At 60.9% G+C, this 15033-nt stretch overlaps 3 protein-coding genes across 5 annotated transcripts; 1 reads left to right on the forward strand and 2 right to left on the reverse strand.

Moving 5' to 3' along the window:
* Window positions 1–5618, reverse strand: MTG1 (mitochondrial ribosome associated GTPase 1). The gene is made up of 11 exons (XM_040991899.1): window positions 5344–5618; window positions 4918–4982; window positions 4092–4196; window positions 2729–2812; window positions 2172–2228; window positions 1797–1887; window positions 1450–1511; window positions 1270–1366; window positions 888–969; window positions 513–625; window positions 1–335 (listed from the first exon to the last, which is right to left on the reverse strand). The coding sequence occupies exons 1-11, from the start codon at window positions 5450–5452 to the stop codon at window positions 196–198; spliced, it is 1005 nt and encodes a 334-aa protein (XP_040847833.1). The 5' UTR covers window positions 5453–5618; the 3' UTR covers window positions 1–195.
* A 103-nt stretch (window positions 5619–5721) lies between these two features.
* Window positions 5722–10609, reverse strand: PAOX (polyamine oxidase). 3 transcript variants are annotated; one of them, XM_040991897.1, is made up of 7 exons: window positions 10465–10609; window positions 9170–9656; window positions 8588–8787; window positions 8175–8427; window positions 6579–6691; window positions 6090–6247; window positions 5722–5899 (listed from the first exon to the last, which is right to left on the reverse strand). In XM_040991897.1, the coding sequence occupies exons 2-7, from the start codon at window positions 9448–9450 to the stop codon at window positions 5756–5758; spliced, it is 1149 nt and encodes a 382-aa protein (XP_040847831.1). In that variant the 5' UTR covers window positions 9451–9656; window positions 10465–10609; the 3' UTR covers window positions 5722–5755. The 3 variants fall into 3 exon arrangements, with proteins under 3 accessions (XP_040847831.1, XP_040847830.1, XP_040847832.1); XM_040991896.1 differs by lacking the exon at window positions 10465–10609 and adding an exon at window positions 9984–10346; XM_040991898.1 differs by lacking the exons at window positions 8588–8787; window positions 9170–9656 and having other exon boundaries at window positions 9984–10523.
* Window positions 10550–14133, forward strand: ECHS1 (enoyl-CoA hydratase, short chain 1). Its single transcript, XM_040991900.1, has 8 exons — window positions 10550–10902; window positions 11335–11532; window positions 11670–11797; window positions 11957–12056; window positions 12469–12573; window positions 12950–13069; window positions 13345–13412; window positions 13806–14133. The coding sequence occupies exons 1-8, from the start codon at window positions 10815–10817 to the stop codon at window positions 13869–13871; spliced, it is 873 nt and encodes a 290-aa protein (XP_040847834.1). The 5' UTR covers window positions 10550–10814; the 3' UTR covers window positions 13872–14133.
* Window positions 14134–15033: the final 900 nt, after the last annotated feature.

The raw sequence follows: 15033 nt of genomic DNA on the forward strand, positions 1-15033 counted from the left end.
TGCTGTGTACACTTTAATGAACCTTACGTATGAAATAAATGCTATGCTGGCCAAAGAACTGACCGCTGCAGACCCCGTCCCCCCCATCACAACTGTGCAGGGAGCAGCAACCCAGGCATTCACCTTGCTCCCACCAGCCCGCCCCTCAGGAGCAGCACAAGTGGCGACAGTCAACAGGCAGGGCCTCCGGCAGTGTCACAGCTCTGCCTGAGTGGGGGCTTGGCCACACAGGACGTCACGGTCCAGCATCACGGGGCCAAGCAGGCCACTGCGGAAGGTCTGGAGGAAGTGGCGGGCTGCTGCAGGATAGTCAGGCTGGATGACATTCAAATTACCTGGCCACAGAGGAAGGGCAGTGAGCAGGACCCTGGAGGACAGCCTCAGCCCCCACCCAGGAGGGACACAGGAAGGCCAGGTGAGCATGCGACCTCAGCCCCCACCAAGGGCTGCTACTCTCAAGCCACCCACTCACCCCTAACCCTCCCTCCCCACCCAGCACCAGGGGTCCACACCTGTGCCTGTGAGCATCTTCACCTTCCGTGTCTTTCCCAGCTTCACCGCCACGTGCTTTAGCAGCTGCTCAATGTCACAGCAGGCGCTGCCCAGGCCATAATGTTGCACATACCTGCCAGGCCAAGGACCTCACCTGTCACGCCTGTCCCAGCACTCGAGAGGGATGGCCAGGCGAGGGGTGCTGAGGCAGATGCCCCAGCCGAAAGCCCATGCTATCCACACCCAGATGTGCAGCTGCAGGAACCAGCCGCAGGCCAAGACTGTTTCCTAGTAACCTAATTGTTTTTGAACAAAGCCCCCAAATGCCACAGCAATGAAGGGATGCAGGATCCAACCAAAGCTGGACAGGCCTGGGGCCAGCACTGCTAGCTCACCCCAGGAGCTGGTGCACGTTGAGGGTGTGAAGGAGAAAGTCGGCCATGGTCTCCTCCCCGACCAAGTGGTCCAGCAGGGTTCCTGGGGCATAGATGAACGTGAGACACGGCCCCCCTAAAGACTCTAACACTCCCAAGAAAGGCCATGCAGAGGTGGAACCCAGCGCTGTCTTTCTGCCCTCTCAAGTCCCATGCCTGTCTTACCATGCGGTCTCAACCCCTGCCCATCTGTCATTAGGACTCCAGCTGCTCTCACATCCAAGGCCACTGACTCTGAGCAGTGTCCACGTTGAGCAGGGCAGAAAGGGTCACTCTGGCTGGCTGGGTACCTGTGCCAGCATGGGCAGGTGGGGCTCTGCATGGGCCCCCAGACCCAGCTCACCACACAGAGCCAGCTTCAAACCCGTCTCCACACTCGCAATCCGAGGAGCCAGCACCCCAGGGGTATCCAGCAGAAACACCGGTGGCCGCTCACACACCTGTGCAGGGGAGGGAGGGAAGGGCTGGCCAGCAGCAGGGGTGGGCAGTCGGCAGCAGCAGGGGTGGGTGCCCAGGAGCCCACCTGAATTCTGGACGTCACAGCTCTGGTGATTCCTGGCTCACCACCCACCCTGGTGGCCTTCCCTGCAGGGCAGAAAGGGCTGTGGGCATGGCCAGATTCACCAACTCAGAAGCCCTAAGCGGGCATCAGCAAGTTCAGACCCAGGGCTTTGCCAGCAGCAACCCCACACACCAGACTACAACTTCCCAAGTGGACAGAAGCCCCAGAATCCCCCTGGGGCTGGAAGCACCAGCACTGAAAGGCAGGCCCACAGCCCCACCTCCCCCCAGCCCCTCAAACCTCTGTATGGGTCACAGCAGGCCTGGCAGCTGCCTGGGGCAGACCCAGCTCAGAACCCAGCACACTACCTTTCCTGAGGTGCTGCCTCCGAAGGGAGTTGATGAGGGAGGATTTGCCCACATTGGGAATTCCGACCACCATGACACAGTAGTCCAGATTCTGCAAAGTCCACAAAACTCAGTCACTGTCTCCAGCCACACCTACAGGGCCACAAGGCCTCTGCCTGCCCCCAGCCACACCCACAGAGCCACAAGGCCTTGGCCACACTCATAGGGCCACGTCCAGGGGGCCACAAAGCCTCAGTCACTCCGCACCAGGCCGTGGAGCTCGGCCCTTCCCAGTGAAGGAGCCAAGGGCAGAGGCTCATGCCTGCAGCACACATGGGAAGGGCCGAGCCTGAGATCGCACCTACATCCTCCCAGAGCCCCTGGCCCCACACCCACCTCTTCTCGGTGGTAGCGGCAGCTGTTCCTGATCAACTCCGAGACCATCGGGATGATCTGCAGGACAAACACATACGGAGCCATCCCCACTGACCACTTCTTGTCCCTTCAACACAAAGGTCCCATCCTGTCTCCCCCTCACCTCATCAGGTAACAGACACAGTCACCTTCACACACCATGTCTCTCGTGTGAAATACATCCTTGACCTGCATTCCTCAGGCGCACACAGGTGTCCCAATCACAGAGGCCAGCCAAGCCGTAACAGGCCAGGACACACATGTGCTGCTCCTGTTGCCCATAGGGGCCAGTAGGGCCGTGCCCAGGGTAGTCTGGCCCCTTGGCCATCTTCCACCACACATGCAGCCGTGAGCACCCACGGAGCAGTCTATTACCAAGCACCAAGGCTGTGAACGCTCCTATCTAGCAAGGACTCCACAGCCTGGTCCTCAGCTAGAGGAGAGGACCCCTGGAGACCTCACCACCCCCAGGATCCCCGGACACAGCTTCTCGTACAGCCTTGGCAACACTGCGCTCAGCAGCAGAGCCAAGGACTCACCTGCTGGACATTCTGGTCCTTCACACAATTGGTGAACACAACGTGCCTCAGGCCTTCTCCCTCCTCCAACAGCTGTGTAATTTTCTGAAACAGAGGGGAAGCTGCTGGATCACTGTGGATGAGGCAACAAGGCCACAACCGAGGACCTAGGTTGGAAGGGATGCTTGGCAGCAAGGGCTGGACCCACGGGAGGGCAGGAAGAATCGGAGGCCATCAGCACCCACGCGGGAAGCCAGGCTGCAGGATCTCCCTCATCTGACCACCTCTCAGCTAGCTCCACTCCAGCCATGGAATGACCCAGCACAACACAACACAGAAACCCATACAGAAATGGATAGTGGAGTATCTGTGCCCTGTGCTATTACTGGCATGAATGACCACTACAATTCAATCAGGGCTATAGTGTTGTCATCACTAGTACGTGGGAAGCCTAACATGCAGATCATTGTTGTAGCTGTGACATCACTAATATGGATGGCAGTGTTGTAGCTGTGACATCACTAACATGGATAGCAGTGTTGTAGTTATGTCACCGCTAACATGTATAGACAGACATTCAAGTATAAGACTGTATGGTCAATTATTGGCTGGGAAACAAGATTCTTTCATGCACAAAAGTTCATCACTAAGCTTGTTTCTTTCCCCATGAGGATCCAGACTAACACAGAGACCAGCTGTGGGTAGCAGAGCCTGGCCCAAGCCGCTGCTCCATCCACAGCTCAGAAGTCTCAGCCACATTAGTCCCTCCATGCAGCTATGGAGATCAGCATTTAGTGTGCAGCTGGCATCACTTCTAACACAACTGGGCCGGTGACCCGTGTGCACCAAGCCTAATGCCAGCTGCTCCACTTTCCACCCACCTCCAGGACCTGACCTGTGGCTGGCTGTGCTTGGGGCTCTGGGACCTCCACACAGCATGGGACTTAGTAACAAGGAGGGCTTCCACGCCAAGGACCCTGACACCTGCTCTGCCCCCCACAGCAGCTCCAGTGCAGCAGGTGATCCCAGGGCTGGGACCCGTTCAGTGGCTGGAGTCCCAGGCCCAGCTTCCTGTCACCAGCAGCAGGGCCGGGGCCACCCAGCAAGTGTGGACAATGGGACCACCATGGTCACCCATCTCTCACATTACACTCATGCAGATGAACTTAAGGGACATGAACTTGAGAAACTGGAGTCAGTTTCTCAGCAGAGTGGCCCTGTTAGGGGCCACCAGCGGCCACACCATGGACATAGTGCCTATTACATGGCCCCACCAAGGCCAATATCAGACTCTGGCTGGAAAGCCTGATTCCTGTCCATGGTATGAGTCCAAGCTGGATGCCCCACAGGGCAAAGGACCAGCGCAAAGCCTAAAAGACTTTACCTGCCGCTCCGTCAGATCTGCCAAGTCCATCTTGTTGAGGACCAGCAGGTGAGGCTTAAGCCCAAGCGTCTCCTGGAACACGGAATTGTGGCTTGCAAATGGGATGTGTCCAAGTTAAGACAAATGTCCTTCAAAGCATGAGCACCCTGTGCCTCTGTCTGCCAGTCAGAAGCCAAGTGTCAGCGCCCAGGCAGGCTCCAGTGTCAGCCCATCCCCAGTGCCAGTGTGGTGGCCATCACAGTCTCCCAAGCAAGACAAGGGTACAGAGAATGGCTTTGGATCTACCCAGACATAACCAGCCTCAGAGCCACCTGACCCAGGACACCTGCAGCCCCCACCCCCTCACCAGGCAGACAGGGGCTTGTCAGAAGGCCACGCCCAGGGGCCCCTTGTGTCACATCCCAGCGGTGCAGCTGACCACAGGAGAGGGTCGCTGTGCGGTCCCAGCACACCGTACCCGATACTGGCACGTGACAGCACACTTTATCAGGCAGGCACACACTGCCAAGAACACCTCTGCCCAGCACGCCTGGCGAACCCCACCGTCCACCGCTCCCAGGGTGCAGGGATCCCCCAAGGGATGCCTGGGTGACTGAGTTGCCCACTCCTGACCAATTTTCCTGCTGATACACCCCAGGGGGCAGCGGTCCTGGCCACCCACCCCAGGGATCTGGACTGGGCGCCTGGCTTCAGCCTGGCTCAGCAGACAAAATCCAACACACACACACTCAAACGTGTAGCTGGACCCCACACCAGGACTGCGCACAGGGCCCCAACGTGCTTCACCGCCAACAGCCCAGGCTGACCGCAGACCCCGAGAGGATATCCGAGCATCGCGGACCTCGACAATGCAGTCCACCTGCTTCAGGCTGCTCTGCATCTTCTTCAAGCCTGGAAGACACAAGGCCGGCCGAGAACTAGACAAGGCGGGAGCAGCTGAGAGAGGCCAGGCGGTGCCCACTCCCCGGCGGGGGCGGGGCCAGGCTGTGCCCACTCCCGGGCGGGGGCGGGGCCAGGCCATGCCCACTCCCCGGCGGGGGCGGGGCCAGGCCGTGCCCACTCCTGGCCGGGGGCGGGGCCTGGCCGTGCCCACTCCTGGCCGGGGGCGGGGCCAGGCCGTGCCCACTCCCCGGTTCGGGAAGCTGCAGCCGGCGACTCACGAGCAGGTCGGGCAGCCCATGGACACGGCGCCGCTCCGTCCTCCCGCAGGGTCGAAGGCTGGGGTGGAAGCACAGCGCAGCCGAAACCTCACCCTTGGCCATGTGGCCGGGGAACCAGCGCGCCACGTCCTGGCCGCGCGGGGCAGCGCCCTCCCGCCATGCGGCCCGGACGGCGGTCAGCGCGCACGAAGTCCACCTCATGACGCCGGTCCGGACGCGCCCCTACCGGAAGCTACGGGCTCTGCGGCGAAATGCGCGCATGCGCACGCCAGTTCTTCCGGCGTGGGCGGGGCCGCGACACTGCGCAGGCGCCGTCCGCCGACGTGCGCTCTGGGAAATGTGGCTAAACCCTTGACTTTGGGCTTTTTCAGACGTTTATAAAGATGGTGTAACGTCTGGCGCTCAGTGGACGCCCACAGCGCGCACGGAGGGCCCTGGGGACGGCGGCAAGGACGACGCGGAACACGACGGTCATTTCAGCTGCTTTATGTGCGGGCGGCGGGGCTAGAGCCGGGGCCAGGGGCGCGGCGCCTGCGGCTCCCACAGCCCCGCCAGGCGCTCGGCCTCGCGCCAGCCGGACAGCAGGGCTCCGTGCGTGGTCGAGTAGAACGTGCGGTGCGTGGCCTCTCCCGCAAACAGGAGCTGCAGCTGTGGAGGAAGGCAGGGTCACACAGCCGCCTCTCGGGGAGAGCAGCAGGCTGCCCACGGGGGACCCCCGAGGGGGTCGGCCCTGCATCTGCAGCTCTGACGTGCTCACACGTTTCCAAGTTAAGGGCGAATGAACCAATGTTCAAAAGGCGGCAGCTCCCAGGCCCCGGAACCCCGGCCCATCTCCTACCTGGGGCTTGGGGCCCTCCGCGGGCAGCGGCTGGGCCAGCAGGTCGATGTCCCGGCCAGTGCTGCCCACAGCCACGTAGCTGTAGGAGCCGCGGCTGTAGGGGGCACTGTGCCAGCGCGACCGCAGCACACTCCTGGGTGCGGGCAGCTGCGGGTTCCCTGCAGCGCAGAGAGACCAGGTCGGCCTGCAGCCACCCACAGTGGGGTGGAACAGGAAAGCCTGGACCCTGTGGGCCCTGTGGTTCCCACACTGACTTCGGCGTGGGAGGGTGCTCCAAGAACAAGTTCCTGGCACCCTAACCTGCTGCCTGTAGCCCGCCCTCCTCCCAGCACCCCCTGCCCCCAGCAGCAGGCCGCAGCTCCCACATCAGTAGCCAAGACTGAAGGTCAGGGGGCCTGGTGTGATGGACACTCCCTGCCCCGAGCCTGACTAGGCCTGGACCCCACGGGCAGAGCCAACACCCACACTGGTGCCCTGCCCTTCACACACCTGTCACCTTGCGGAGCACACTGGTCAGGGACAAGAGCACTTCATCATCTGACAGTGTCTCCATGAACTCCGACTCAAGCCCCGCAATGAACCCACACAGGACGTGGGCAGACCTGCATGGACAGAAGGCTGAGATCTGAGCGTCAGCCAGGCAGCACTCACATCCTAAAGACCCCAGTGTTGATCCAGTGCTCTCAGACCCAGCAGGGACCCCAGCACAGGCTCTAAACTGTCAGGACATACTGGTGCCACTGCCTGCCCTGGCATGTGCCACCCAGCCCCGGAAGCAGGAGCTCTGTCCGGTCCTCCCTGAGCAGAGTCCAGGTAGTGAGACAAGCTGCCTGCAGGGAGCAGCCTTTCACTGCATAGTGCTTCCACAGAATTTTAGGTTGCAAAGTTGCAAATGGCCCCCAAGCCTTGGATCACTGTCAAAATTATGGGTGTTGAAGGACCCCCCCAAAAGAAAAACCCAGACCGCCAAATGCTCAAAGGACCCCAAATCTCATGTTCTCTGCAGACTGAGAATTACGCAGGAAGCAAACTTCCTATTGAGATTGCTGGCTGCATTGCTAGCTAAATGTAATTGGAGGGGTGTGAGGCGTCTTCATCTTCCTTTTTTTAGTGATTGTGGCCTGAACATATGAATACAAAGTTCTGTTAGATTCCTTTTCTAGTTGGATCTGTTTGTTCAACGTTACTGGTTCCTGTAACTCATGTTCACTTATCCCGTTGCCCAAGACCTGTTGATTGTTCTCCAAATCCCTTGTGATCTATTGTTAGAGTAGCTCATGTGCTATTGTTAACTAGTAACTTTCATCTGCCTGTTTGCCCTGCAAAAATCATGGTACAAGTTGCCTAGTATAACTCAATAAAGTGTGCACTGGTTCATCCCCTGTGTCTCAAATTCTTCTCGGTGGGGTCGTCCAGGTCCCCACTAGAGGGACCCCCAAGATGTGAGCATTTTAGAAAACACAACCTGGCCCTGAACAGTATCAGCAGTGACCAACAGGAACACCAGTCCGTGACCATCATCTGTCTGAGACTGCACGGCGGGAAGCTAAGTGACCGTATCACAAGCGGGCAAATGGCTCAGTGTAGCAGCACACGCACAGACCCAGGTGGCCAAGGACCCCCCTTCCTTGGAGGCATCCAGAGGGTCCTGGGACCACAGATACCAAGAGCCACTGCCCAAGCCATGGCCAGCACCCCACAGTGACACCCAGGGCTTCCCACGTCCTAAGCAATACAGCACATCCTGCACTGCCAAACCTGGGACAGGCGGCCAGCCCTGCTGCCCCTCCCCACCACAGGCCACTCCCTCTCTCTGCAGTCACATCACCTGCCTCCTGCCCACCTGAGCCTACAAGTCATGAGCTGAGTGGGCATGGCAGGTGGGGACCCCTCCTTTCCCTCTCAGAATTCTGTCCCTCCTTCTTAGTGATGGACAGCCCGGGCAGGGCACCCCCACTGGGTCCCCAGAGGAGACCCCTGCCCACATGGATTCTATCTGTGCCTATAGCCAGCATCTCACAGGCTCCTGAGACCCCCACCCAGTCAAAACCATGCAGCCACCCCAGATGGCAGGACACAACGTACCCGCAGGGAGGCAGCACGATAAAACCAATGAGCTTCCTGACCCAGGTGTCGGGCTGAACGGGGCGGGCGTCTTGCAGGGGTGAGCTGTCCTCCCACACCAGCTGGATGTACTGACAGCCTGGCTCCCAGAATGGCTCCTCAAACTCCAGGAAGATCTTGTTGTTGGTCCCAAATCCCAGTTTCTGAATGGCCTCTACCTTCTCAGCAGGCAGTGGTGGCTCGAAGAAGCTGTCCATCTGCTCCTTTAGGAAACCTGGAATTCCAGCCGGGATCTGCTCAGCTGCCACCATGCCAGCAGCTCCAGCAAGGTCAGGGATATGGGCCAGCCACACCACAGGAAACCCAGAGTGAACAAGGTCACATGGGCCTGCCATGGCCTGGAAGATCCAGAGGTAATGGGCAGTGAGGCCTACCCAGGGGCACGGTGATGATGACATGGTGGGCAGGCAAGCGGTCCCCATCCTCGCACTCCACCAGGACAGGGAAGGTCTCGCCAGGAAACGCCGCTGCCTCAAAGGCCCCGTTCCAGTGCACAGTCTTCACAGGCTTGTTGAAGACCAGCGTGTCCTTGGGCAGGGAGGCCGCCAGGTGATCCGTGAGTCCTTGGTAGCCCCTAGGAGACGCCAGGCCCACCTTTCCCAGCCCCCGAAAGGTGAGACAGGGAGGCCCAAGGGCTGGGGTGCAGGGAGTAGGTTTGGGGGGCTTAGAGGAAAACACAGCTTCCCAGGTGAGAGTCAGGGTTAAAATCAGTGCCAGGGTTCAGGGCCCACACTAGCACCAGGACTCCTAAGAACGGGGAGCCCTCAGCCAGTGCAATGAGGAGGAAGTGGGCACAGTTCTGTTGCTTTTCCTGTCTCATTCGAATTAAAACAACTTTCCAAGTAGCCAAATGGGGGTGGTTTAGACCCTGTCCACCCCCTCCACTTCCAGCACCCATGGGGGGACCCAAACACCACACTGGGGAGAAGAGGGGAGTGCAGGGGCGGGGCACTTACCCCGAAAAGGTGCAGTCCAGGCCAGGCAGCACTGTGTACTCCCCAAAGGGCGCAAGGGCCACCAAGTCCATGCTGTGGGTGCCACTCACACAGCACTCCAGGTTGAAGAAGGTGTTCAGGATGGCCAGCTTCAGCTGCCGGCTGCCCTCATCCTCTGTCCAGCCGGCTGCCAACTGGCCAATCTCCTGCTTGAGGAACTCGCCAACGCTGGCCACGGGGGGCCTGGCTGAGTGCAGGAACTCCCGCGTCTGGTCCACGAGGCCATAAAAAAGGCTGGCCATCTCTGCTACCAGCTCCAAGCTCACGCTGGTCCCTGAGTCGGTGTAGCACACGGAGGGCAGTCCCACGTGGCCCCCTGTCTCCAGCAGCTGGTTCTCTTCCGACAGCTCCTTCTCCCCCAGGAGCCCATACTTGGCAGCCAGCTGGAAGACAGGGTTGCCCTGCGAGGGGCCATGGATCCAGTGTGCGCCCACTTCCACCACACCACCTGGGAGGGAACAAAAGATATCACCTGGAGAGCCCTCCTTCCTCAGGCTGCCAGAAGCAGTGCAGAGGACTGTTCTCTGGGTATCCCTGGTTTGTAAGGTGCCTGAAGATCCCAGGTTGAGGGGCTGGAGCCACTGTGTAGGACTAGGCAGGTGTACCCCACTCCCTGTGAGCAGCAGTTTCTGCGAATCACGAGGGCAAGACGGCGCATTCACTCCAGGAACAGGGAAATCTGGCCGGTGAGGCCTGGGCACAGGCTAGGGGTTCGGGCCGGGCCGTTTGGGTTCGGAATGGGTTGGGGGGAGGGAGGACTCAGGAAGACGGTTACCGAAGCTGCGCTCGGAGCGGATGCGGCCCCCGGCCCGGGCCGTAGCCTCCAGGACCCGAAGATGCGGGGTGGCGGGGTGGCGGCAGAGCCTCTGGGCCGCGCCCAGCCCCGCGATGCCAGCGCCCACCACCAGCACTCGCGGCCCGCGCGGGCCCTCCGTGCTGCCGCCCCTCGAGTCCATGTCGCCGCCGCTCCTAGGCCCGGGGTCCACGGAGGAGGCCGCAGGCGGGCCGAGGCTGGGCCGGGGCGGGGAGAGACGGAGCCGGAGGCGGCCGCGGCGCGCGGTGGACCGGCGCCGAGGGGCAGGGCCGGGGGAGGGCGCGCCACGAAGACTGACGCGGGTCGCGCTCGCTTGCCGCGCGCTGCACCTGCCGAGGGCTGGTCCCTAGGAGCGGCCCCCAGGGGGTCGTGGAAGCCGGGACCCAGTTGGCGCAGGTGGGCAGGGAGGCCTTCCGACCAGCAGTCCCCGCCCGAGCCCCACCTCCTGGGCTGTAGGAGGGGTCACTGCTGCAGAGACTGGGAAGAGACTGAGTTCGAGGAGGATCTTGCCCAGAATCCCGAGGGCCGGGCTCCGGACTGTAGCGGCATTCTCTGCACTGCGCCGCGGCCCATGGGACTGGGAAGCGCCCGGGCTAACGGGCTCCCCTGCATCCCCGCCCCGGGACACTGTGGCCCCGGGCCACCCACACGACTTCCGGGATGTTGGGGGCACCGCCCACTCCGCGCCCGAGCGCTCTCGCGGTGCCGCAGGGTCTCGCGACGCTGGCCAGTGGGCGGAGCGGGCCCTGAGTGGCGGTCGCGCCAGGCGGAGTGAGTCGTCCCCAGAGTGCCATGGCTGCAGCTCGTGTGCTCCTGCTCCCTGTCCGCCGCCTGCTGCACGTCCCAACCCGCAGCCCAACACTGCGCACCTATGCCTCGGGTGAGTGCATCAGGGGTGCGCGGGATCGGACACCCTAAGGCTGGGCCTGCTACTGTCACCTGACCATGGCCCACCCTCCCCCCACATGACCCCGACCTGCGCCCCACCTGCTCCTGAGCCTGTCCCACACCCCAGACTGATTGTGCCCCCTAAACCCACCCCAGTACCTGTAGGAGCCCCTCCCAGCTCTCTTGAGTTTTCTGGGCCGTGCGATAGTCCCTACCTGGTTCTTGGCTTGTACCTGTGCCAAGTGCCAAGGCCTCTGGCCAGCTGGAGGCTGCCTGGTTAGTTGGTTGTGCAACTCCGTGTGTCCACGTGGTTGTGGGGGAGTGCAGCTCCCGTGGCTTTCCTAGGGACACCAAGTGGAGCAGCAGGGAATGGGGCCGGGACCCACCCAGGACCACTCCATGACCCCTCTGCTTCTCCCCCCAGGTACTGGGTTTAACTTCATCCTTGTGGATAAGAGGGGTCGTGGCGGCAGCGTGGGGCTAATCCAGCTGAACCGCCCCAAGGCACTGAATGCCCTCTGCAATGACCTCATCAAGGAACTCAACCAGGCGCTGAAGACCTTCCAGGAGGACCCAGCCGTGGGCGCCATCGTGCTCACGGGTGGGGACAAGGCATTCGCAGGTGATCAGGGTGGGGGTGGCCCCAGGGAGGGTGCACACCCCTGGAGCTCAGTGAGGTGCCCACACAGCAGGCCCTGGTTCTACTGCGGACCAGGTCTACTGGCCTAGATGCCTTCTGAGCTCTTGTACCCACCCCAGCTGGGGCCGACATCAAGGAGATGCAGAACCACACCTTCCAGGACTGCTACTCCAGCAACTTCCTGAACCACTGGGATGAGCTCACTCAGGTCAAGAAGCCAATCATTGCAGCTGTCAACGGTTATGCTGTGAGTGGGAACTGTGCTGGGCGCTCACCTCAGAGGGGCCAAGAGTCGGGGGGGCTGGTGGGGAGGGGGCCCACCTGGCTCCCCTAGTGCCCTTTCTGGGTTGCGTCTTCCTCTGTTAGAGCTCGGGTGCCAGGGCTGAAGCCAGGTGTCTGCTTGCAGCTGGGTGGGGGCTGTGAGCTGGCCATGATGTGTGATATCATCTACGCTGGCGAGAAAGCGCAGTTTGGACAACCAGAGATCCTGCTGGGCACCATTCCAGGTGAGTGCCAGGTGCCCCAACCAGTGGCCCCAGATCTGGTCACTGCCTAAGGCCAGGGCAGGCGCCAGGGAGTTGAACATGGCCTGAGGCCGTGTGCTCAGTGGGGCACACAGAGCTGGGGCTCACCCCCAACAGCTCTCACACCCATGTGCTTGGTCCCAATAGGGAACAAGGTAACTGCCAGTTCCACAGCCTCTGCCCCACATGACTCTCATTCCGACCACTCCTGCCTCCCTGGGAATTTGCCAAGGAGTATCACCTTCTGTCCATGAGGGCCACCAGGCGGGCCGGGAGAGAGATGGTGCCCTCCGTGGCCTATGGGTTAGGCCATGCAGGTCTTGGGCTTGGGAGAGCTGGCTCTATCCTGGCTGATCCCAGAGCCAGTGGTAGCCAGCAGCCTCTCTCCACACAGGTGCAGGGGGCACCCAGAGGCTCACCCGTGCTGTGGGGAAGTCACTAGCCATGGAAATGGTCCTCACTGGTGACCGGATCTCAGCCCAGGAGGCCCATCAGGCAGGTACGGCCGGGAGTCTCTGGCTACCGTGAGTCTGACAACTTTGAAACATTGGGGAGCTGGCTTGGCGACAGAGGGAACCATAGCACAAGAGTGCCAGGACCCCAACCCCTACTCCAGGATGGTCGGGGGACCCTACAGCTATAACCCCAACTCTAGCACAGGTAGAGGGAATCCCAGGAATATGACCCCAGAGCAGGCAGAGGACCCCAGGACCCCAACACCTACTCCAGCACAAGCAAGGAAACCCCAGCATCCTAACCACATAGCATGCAGAGGGGTGCCCGTCAGTCACCAGGATGGCCCAGCCTGCCTGTCATAGTGCAGTGACCGACCGCAAGCTCAGTTGCCATGCTCGTGAGCCCATGTTGTGCTCCAGGTCTCGTGAGCAAGGTTTTCCCTGTTGACACACTGGTGGAGGAGGCCATCCGGTGCGCGGAGAAGATTGCCGGCAACTCCAAGATCATCACAGCCATAGCCAAAGAGTCGGTGAATGCAGGTGAGATGGTCACTCCTCAGGAAGCTCACTGCAGGGATGGTGGACTAGGCTGGGGCAGACCCATCTCCAGGTTTTCCAGCTCTCTCTGCTAGCAATGTGGCTATGACCTCGGTGTTCAGCATGGGGCAGTGGCTTGTCCATCCTGTTGGAGATGGCCCCAAGGGGCAGCTACAGGGAGGCCTCCCAGCCCCAGGCACTTTGCCACTGAGTTGCCCGAGGAGGCCTGGGCTGGGGGCCCAACCCAATGAGGCTATGACCCTGGCCCTCCTTTCCAGCCTTCGAGATGACGCTGACGGAGGGAAACAAGCTGGAGAAGAAGCTGTTCTACTCCACATTTGCCACTGTGAGTGCCCACCCCCTGCATCACATACACGGGTGTCTCCCCATCACCCACACAGGGGTGCTGGGTGTGGGTCAGGTGTCATCCCAGTTCCTCCCCACCGTGAGGGAGCCTGCTGCCCTTGGCTAGGTTACTCCACAGGCTGCTGGGGAGCCTTCCACTGGAGATGCTGGGACTGGAGGTCCGGTTACAGGCACATCACATGCTGCCTTGTAAGCCCCTCGGGCAAGGCTGCCTCTCCCCACGGGCGGCTCCTCGCATTGCCCACCTCACTCTTCCGCCAGTCACAGCTCCGGGGCTTAGGAAAGAGAAGTGAAGGATGGTTTGGGTTCCCAGAGAAGAAATGAGGTGTGTGTGTCACAAGCTCAGCTCAGCTGTGCTCTCTCTTCCCTGCAGGATGACCGTAAGGAAGGTATGGCTGCCTTTGTGGAGAAGAGAAAGGCCAGCTTCAGGGACAAGTGAGGCGGCCTGAGCCTGCAGCGCACGTGTGGCCCTGGGCTGCCTGTCCAGCGCCCAGCTGTCCAGTGCGTTTCTAGCACCTACTTGGACCACAACCTCTGTGCCCACACCAGCAGGCTCTTATAATGCTGCTGACTGCTCCCGGAGGTGCACTCGTTTGCTGCATTATCCTGGGGAGGGAGCAGAAGCTGGGTCACGGCCACCTTCGTCCACTGACCACGTGCACTGCCAATTAAACTGACTCCTGCTGATGCCGTCCCCTCCACCATCTGGAGTTGAGTCTTGGTCACTTGGCCACACAGCTGTGTGGTTAGTACCCACGTGCCGGCTCATGGCCCTGGAGACTTTGCAAGCACATACACATACACACATATGCTCGCACCCACCCCACACAGTCGCTATGCAGACACATCCACACATGAACATGCAACTTGCAGGAATCCCCCATGCACACCATCACATGGAGCCCCATGAGAGGGATGGGCAACTATTCAAAGGCCCCTGTGTGAGCAGGCATTTGTTCAGCCCAAACCCCGGGCTTGTGGCCTCCAGGGCCCAGGAAAGCTTGAAGCCACAAGTATGGCCCAGGTGTCTCATGCCAGCCTCAGGCCCCTCACAGCCAGGCGTCCCATGCCGGGCTCGGGCCCCTCATAGCCAAGCAGTGTTCCTGCCACACACTTGGCAGCTTACAGCTGCAAAGAGTTCTGCCATGTTGCACCTTCATGCTGGACGGACAGGCAGCAATCCTAGGTGTTTAGGCCCTCGGGGTTTGCAGAATAGACAACGGCACCAGGCACTGTGCGAAGGGGACTCAGTTGGGGGCATGAGCACAGGAAGGCTGGCATGTGAAAATGCTCGGAGCCTGTTGGACCTGGGGGCAAGGCAAGGGTGAGGTTGGCCACTGTTTGTGATGGATGCTCAACTGTGTGGCCTGTTCCACAGTAGGGACATGACAAGAGCCCCTACTGGGAAGGAGACAGGCCCCCCCCCCCCAAGCATGTCCACCTTCCCCCAGCGTCACTCTGGCTGTCCCAGGGAGCACTAGTTCCTGTTCCCTGGAACTGTGTCTTCAGGTCAGAGTCCGAATTACCACTCCTGGTGCTGTTCAGTGCAGTGAACCGGACGACCCGGCCAGGGCAGCAGCTCCTCTGCAGGGGACAGTCCC

This window comes from Ochotona curzoniae, unplaced genomic scaffold (assembly GCF_017591425.1).
Source record: "Ochotona curzoniae isolate NIBS_2020 unplaced genomic scaffold, NIBS_Ocur_1.0 contig_66, whole genome shotgun sequence".
NCBI lineage: Eukaryota > Metazoa > Chordata > Mammalia > Lagomorpha > Ochotonidae > Ochotona > Ochotona curzoniae.